This window comes from Ambystoma mexicanum, chromosome 10 (genome assembly GCF_040938575.1).
Source record: "Ambystoma mexicanum isolate Mex_15411 chromosome 10, UKY_AmexF1_1, whole genome shotgun sequence".
Lineage (NCBI taxonomy): Eukaryota > Metazoa > Chordata > Amphibia > Caudata > Ambystomatidae > Ambystoma > Ambystoma mexicanum.
The window spans coordinates 712,342,352-712,349,180 of NC_090932.1; the positions used below are offsets into that span (position 1 = coordinate 712,342,352).

Genomic DNA, 6,829 nt, shown 5'->3' on the forward strand with positions numbered 1-6,829 from the left:
CACACACGAATGGGTCAGTGTGTATCATTTTGTTTTACAATCAATAAGCAATCACAAAAATGTATGGAACAGGACAAATATAGCAAGATGGGGAATATTGTCAATAGATAACACTGTAACTTCGGCTCTGGGATTCAGTTGCTGTACAGTAACCGAGTTTCGCTTGGGCCTGTGGCAAGAAATAGGTCGCTGGCAGAGTTCACACCCACACGTCTCCCTTCCCAAGGACAGTGACCCCATAACAAGTTCAGGTGTTGCCACATTTCTGCAGACGCCTGCACTTCTCTCCACGTCACATGGGGGTGACGGCCAGGGTGGAAGGCAGCTTATGTTCCAATTCCCGATAGCTAAACTCCAAACTGCGCGCTATTAATGTGTATATCCTCCGTGCAATGTGTTTGCGTTCTTTTTACGACTGTTGTTCTATAACGGGAAGGGTCATTTAAATTATACTGCGATCGAAAGCTCGGCGCATCCATTTTTATATAACAACTAATTACAGCGCCCAGTAATGCCAGCAGGGAGGCGTTCATTCGTCACGTTTATGTCGCCGGGGCGGCTCTGGCGGTGGCATCGTGGAAAGCAATGACAAACGGCCACAGTTCTGCAGTGACACATTAAAGGAGTGTGCAGCGCGTCTGTGCAATGAGCAAAAATACCTATCACAATGTATGGGATTTAAGAATCTTTAATAATGTACGAAATGTTACCAAACAGTTATGTAAACTAAATTTTACATACGAATTCTTCTATCCATAAATACTGAATATCTGTAACACATATAACCGGCCCTTTACATGCGGATAAATATGGAAAATATGAATTTTATACAATATGTTGGTGTATTTGCCAAAGTAATGGACAGATATAGTTTAGATCTTTTTAATATCAGTTTACATTAAAAAAAAAAAAAGATAACAGTTTGACACGCAGTTCCAGGCTTGCACTACACGAATTCTCGACAGGACGTGTAACAACATTTCACAGCACTACTCAGACTGGACTTTGGGACAAAATGCTTGCACTTTATAGAAAAAAAGCACATTAATACCAATAATTATCTGTTAGGTCGACGTTTAGACGGTAATAATACAAAGTAGTTCACGTTTTGGTACACACTGACTAGAACATTCTTGTCATTCAGTACAAATAGTCGAGTCTGTCGCCCACCCCGCCCCCTCCCCACATATATATGCAAAGACCACAATTCCACGTATCCTTCCAACTGGGATATAATTATTTACAAAAGCGGCCCGTACAGTTTAGCCGGATAATTCCGTATTTACAAGGAAGGCTGCTGCCAGAGAAGGCATGCAGTCAGCGGGTCCGCAAAGCCCTGCGCGGTCGGCATGTGGCCTGCGGCCTTCGCGGCTCATGCACCCCACACACCCCATTTCTACCGAGGCTTTGAGAGCAGAAAGGGTCGAGTCTTCATTGTACCCTCTCCGTGGTCTAGCGGCAGCTTTGTCTTTTTTTTTTAAGTTCCAACTTAATTGTTCGTGTGTTAAGTCTGGTAAAAATGTTTTTGTTAAACGTACCATTCGTTAAAATTTGACGAGAGCGTGCTGTGGCTGGACGTGTGGTGGACGGCTGAAGACGGCGGGGATAAGGAGCTCGTGGTCTGGTTTTCCGTGGAAGGAGACACGATCGTTGGGGGCGTTGAAGACTCGTAGCCCGAACTGGCCGCGGGAGAAGGTTGCGACCCCTGTGAGGATGATTCGTGGACCTACGAATGTAAAAAGAAAGGGATGTTGAAAGGAAGAAAAAAAATGTGTCATTGTGAGGCATTATGTGACCGGCGTTCGGAGGAGTTCAACTAGAAAAAGGACTCCAGTAAAAAAAAAATGAAAATAAGAAATCGCATGGCTGTCAATCAGTGCGCAACGGAGACACAAAACACACACACCATTGTCCATTCTGCCCCCCCTCCCCACTCCCCCCAAGGCGCTACGTTCCTTTTACTCGCACACAAGCAACAGGGACGGTATTTTGATCGCACACGTTTCCAGACTTCGTTAGAACACCACAAGAAACCCCTTTTCACTAGAAAACGGTCCTGGTGGAACCGTGTAACGGCGTCCACGTGTAACCCCAGACACCACAGACGAACGAATGCTGTGGTCTTCTGCTGCCCCACAAACACGCCGCTCTCACGCTGGCCGGTGGCCTTCCGGGGTCAGCCATTTTGTCCCCATTGTTTTGTTCAGAGGTAGAACCCTTAGAGCAAGGTCAGCAGCCACCCCTGTAAGTGCAATATCGCTCACACCGTGCACTGACCACTAGGCCGGGGATGCGAGCCACAAGAAGCGCACACAAAAGCCCCCCCCCCCCCCAATACCATTTACCTTCATGTGCTTTCTGAGCGAGCTGGGGTGCGTGTAGGACTTGTCGCACATTTTGCAGAGGTACGGCTTGTCCGACGTGTGCACGTGCATGTGCTTTTTGCGGTCGCTGCTGTTTGCAAAACGCCTGTCACAGCCCTCGAACTCGCACTTAAATGGTTTCTCACCTAGTGGCATGGGAGCAAAAATGACGTTTGTTAGAACCCAGGAGATGTGCCGTGAAAAGCCAGCACGTCGCAACACGTTTAAAGTAAGCCCAGAAGCAACGGCCGGGACAGGATATCACAATGGCTTGATTGTAGCGCCTCACATGCAATTTCATTTACAGAGCAGGTGCACTCGTTAATGTAGCTCCCGCTGTCATATGCTGTGCACTGCAATGCTGGCGGAATTACAATGTCACACCCCTGTAGTATGTTTGCCAAGTGGGATTTTTTCGACATGTGAAATTGCCAATGGGTAATGAAATCAGTGCTTATTGCACGGGGGCCCTGCGTTTCATGATTTCCCTGAACACACTGTAAAAGCTGTCTTCTAGAATAAACGAGACTACCCCCTTGCTCGAGTGATGCAGGCGGACACAGAACACAACATTTATGGAGGGATAAGTCACCGTCTGCGCCAGCGAGGGCATGTTAGTGCTTGCAAGTGATTTATCGCCAGCAAAGTCGATTAGATCGTTCAATTTGTGTTATTTAAAATGGCTGCGAGCAATTAAATATGCAATATAAGTGTGTTACACTGGCGAGGCGAAATTGGTTAATTGTGTATTTAGCACGATCTCTCAGCGTAACACAATTAAAACTGGCGCCTGCCAAGTGGGATTAAAGCGATAAATTTGACATCTAGGAATATGGAAGGTTTCCCCCACAGGAGCGCAACTGAAAAATATAGCTCGAGAAGACAGTCATTTTCTAAAGAATATACGTATTTGAGTGCTGTTTCAAACTGTGTTTGGCCGCCCCAGAGTCCGAGAAAACATGTTCCAAGCCCCGGGCACACTTTTCACTAAATCAAAGCTAAAAGAATTTCTGAAGCTAACGTGTTATTCCAATCGCACGGCATTCGGCGACCCCACATTTAAGATCGAAACCTCTTAAAAGCCCCCCCCCCCCAATTTATTTTGAAAATGTAATAACACGCGAACAAAATGAAATCCACATGTGAGCAATGTGCGAACGGAGTTGCAATTACAATTGTGTGTTGGTGCAATTCACCGCATGCACCGCGGCGGGTCACGCTTTTCTGGGGGGGAGGGGCAGCATGCAGGGATGAGGGGACGGTACCTGTGTGAGTCCGTTTGTGTATTTTGAGGTTCTCCGACCGCGCGAAGACTTTCCCGCAGCCCGGGAAGGGGCAGGGGAAGGGCTTCTCGCCCGTGTGCACGCGGATGTGGTTGACCAGTTTGTACTTGGCTTTGAAGGGCTTGCCCTCCCGCGGACACTCTTCCCAGAAGCAGATGTGATTGGACTGCTCGGGCCCCCCGACGTGCTCCACGGTGACATGCGTGACCAGCTCGTGCATGGTGCTGAAAGTCTTGTTGCAACTCTTCTTGGGGTTGGCCAGCTGCTCGGGCTCGATCCACTTGCAGATGAGCTCCTGCTTGATGGGCTGCCGCATGTAGCGGAAGAAGGCGCCCGCGCCGTGGTGGTGGTGGTGCGCCGCCGCCATGTTCATGTTCATGTGGCCGTAGCCGTGGTGCAGCTGGCTGGCGGCCGAGTAGGGGTCCGAGCGGGGGCTGCTGACCTGGCCGTACTGCTCCGGCCCCCGGCCGTACACGTCCGCCGGGAAGCCCAGGCGCATCTGGCCATTCACCACGCCGGGCGAGGCGGTGGCCTGCTCGTGCAGCCCGGGGAAGAGAAGGTGTCCTGCGGCGGCGGCCGCCGCGGCCTCGGCGTGCCCGTGGTGGCCGCCGAAGCCCCCGGCCGAGGCGAAGAGGCTGTGCTGCGCGCTGGCGCCCGCCCCGGCCTCGGCGAAGCCCCGCTGGCGGAACAGAAAGTCCCGGGTGGAGTTGAAAGCTGCGGCCGACGAGTAGGAGCCCACGTGGCCCGCGTGGTGATGGTGGTGGTGGTGGTGGCCGAGCGCGGCGGCCGCGTAGCCCGGCGGCGCCTGGGAGCCGAAGGCGGCCTGGCCCGAGGCGGCCGAGAGCTCGTGCGCGCCGCCCGCGTTCAGCTTGAAGGCGCCCATGCCGGCGTCGGCGAAGGGGTGCAGCGAGCCCAGCCCCACCTCGCGCTCCTCCGCCGAGGAGGGCGCGTGGTGGCGCGAGGAGCCGAACGTGGCGACGCCGAGGCCCGGGTACTGCGGCCCGGCTTCCAGCAGCATGGCTCCTTCCGGCGGGCTCCGGGCTGTCCTCGCCGCCCGCTCCCCTGCCTGCTCGGCAGACCCGAGCGCCGCCTGCAACTGTCACTTTTCTCGAGGCGGCTGTGGGGTGGTGGGTGGGTGGGGGGGGGGTAGGGGTGGAGGGCAGCAGGCTCCGCGAACAGGTCCGGAAAGTTCGCCTCGCCTCGGCACGCGCTCTGCCGCGGCCGTCCGACGGCGCTGCTTATTTTTTTTCGTTCAGTTCCTCAATTTATCCCCCTTTCTCGTCGAAAGACAAATGCGCCACAACTCCGCCGTCTCTCTGTTTTGTTTTTCCTTCTCCTTCTTCTTCTTCTTTGGGGCTTGTGTTTTTTTCCCACCTTCCTGGGGAGAAACTTTCACCTCCTCAGCCGGGCGGCGAGCGCGAGACTGATAGCGGCAATCATTCCTGCAGATAAATGAATTGAAAAAGACGACACCGTCCCCCCTTGACGGACGGGAAGGGGGGTGGGAGTCCGGGAAGGAGGGGAGGGGCGTGGCCGCGTCACCAGGCGGGCTGGCGCTGCCATTGGCCGACGGCGGCACCCCCGCCGTCTCCTTGAGCTCCAACTAAGGGCGCGTGAAGACGCCTGGCGCTGCCCATTGGCTGCCAGGACTCATCAATCCCAGGTATTGTCACGGCCTCTGACAGGCCAGCTTCCCTCCACTGGCAACTTTTTTTATGATTATTCCTGCCAACATTTTGCACGAAAATCTTTCCAAGATCTCCGCTGCTACTAATGACTTTATGTTTATCCTGGGAACAGGTCCTCGCTCTTCTTTTCCCCCCCATATGCAAACCACATTTTGCTACTAAAGGAGCTGCGTTGGGGGAGGGCGTATGCAAACCACTTTTTAACGCTTCATGATATTGCTGGCTAACTTGCTTTCATGTATTTATTATTTCTGCTTGTTTTCTATTTTAGCTCTGGAGAACACATTAGTTTCTTGCACGTGACGGCTTTGATTTGGGTAACTGTTCTCAACAGTTATCCGACATAGCACTTTGTGCGCCCATCAAAACGCAGGTGGGTGTCCGCTTTTAACTTTCTTTTCCTTAGGTGTTTTTTTTTCACTGCATTTTCTGTTATCACTGTTATTGCACCCCAACCCCCCCACCCCCCAGGTAAACCGATCTCGCGGCGTTTCAGAAGCCACTTTGTTCTCGGCTGAGCTGCGGGATGGCGCCTCACGTCCCGACGACTTTTGTCTCTCAGAAGCTCCATAAATACGAGCGATGTACGTTTTCTGACATGCAAACCCTTTTCCAGTTCGGGAATCCGTCACCCTTGTCACGGTTATTGAAGAGCCCCACTCTTGCCACACCAGGACGGTGGAAAAAGCAGGCGGCGCCTTTGTTGCTGACCAGGCTTTTGATCGCCAGAGAAAATTTACTTACCTTCAGATGAGCGAGCAGAAAAAGAGCTAACACTCCCTTTGACTTAGTCAGTGAAATGCAGACATTTTAATTCCGTGCAAACATACAACACTTGCTTGTTTCCTTGTTGCAGCCTCCCCGATTAACCTGTCTTCTCTCGGTTCAGGCCATTGAATTTCCGCGGATACTCTCTTTGTGTTCGGGCTACAAAGGCCCATTGACTATATATTAAAATGATTGTTGAATGGTATTAGCGCATCACTTAAAATGAAGGGCCATTGTAGCTTTTGCCGAGGAACTGAACCGCGCTTGTAAATTATTTACGCGATACATCTGACGAGCACGTCTGGGGAGGGTGAAGAAAACGGCATTTGTGGACCACCAAAAAAAAAAAAAAAAAAAAACGGGAGTCCGCGCTTGTCTTTCCTGCCTGGCGCGTTCATTAGGACCCATCTATTCTGCGTTAGAAGTAACTTTAAAAGCCAAGCTGGGGAAGGCGCCGGGGTTGTTCATTTTATGTTGTGTTCGGGCATTCATGGTGTACATTGAATCCGTGCCACGAATCTTCAGCGGTTTAAAAAGCGGAATATATCTCAGATATGAGCAGCCCAGCTCGTGGGGAGGTTTGTTTGTGGTTTAGTGCACGCTCTTTGCATTTTGTCCCTTCTCTCTTACCGTGTATGCCGCTTCGCAGGAACGTTTGTTTTTAAATATACTGCGCGAGCCCCATTATAACTTTTGAATCAGCCCCTGTGTCGTTTGGGGCTTGCAG

General features: G+C 51.7%; 1 protein-coding gene across 1 annotated transcript; it reads right to left on the reverse strand.

Annotated features, from left to right (window-relative positions):
- Positions 1-672: 672 nt before the first annotated feature.
- On the reverse strand, positions 673-5,118 carry ZIC1 (Zic family member 1). Its single transcript, XM_069618315.1, has 3 exons — positions 3,629-5,118; positions 2,346-2,509; positions 673-1,726 (listed from the first exon to the last, which is right to left on the reverse strand). The coding sequence occupies exons 1-3, from the start codon at positions 4,662-4,664 to the stop codon at positions 1,529-1,531; spliced, it is 1,398 nt and encodes a 465-aa protein (XP_069474416.1). The 5' UTR covers positions 4,665-5,118; the 3' UTR covers positions 673-1,528.
- Between the last annotated feature and the right edge of the window lie 1,711 nt (positions 5,119-6,829).

Excerpts from the sequence above, each read along its gene's own strand:
- ZIC1 (XM_069618315.1), bottom strand. The coding sequence starts at position 4,664 with ATGCTGCTGGAAGCCGGGCCGCAGTACCCGGGCCTCGGCGTCGCCACG. Across the intron at positions 2,510-3,628 it reads ACACAAACGGACTCACACAG|GTGAGAAACCATTTAAGTGC; the intron begins GTACCGTCCCCT and ends CCATGCCACTAG. Across the intron at positions 1,727-2,345 it reads CGCTCAGAAAGCACATGAAG|GTCCACGAATCATCCTCACA; the intron begins GTAAATGGTATT and ends TTACATTCGTAG.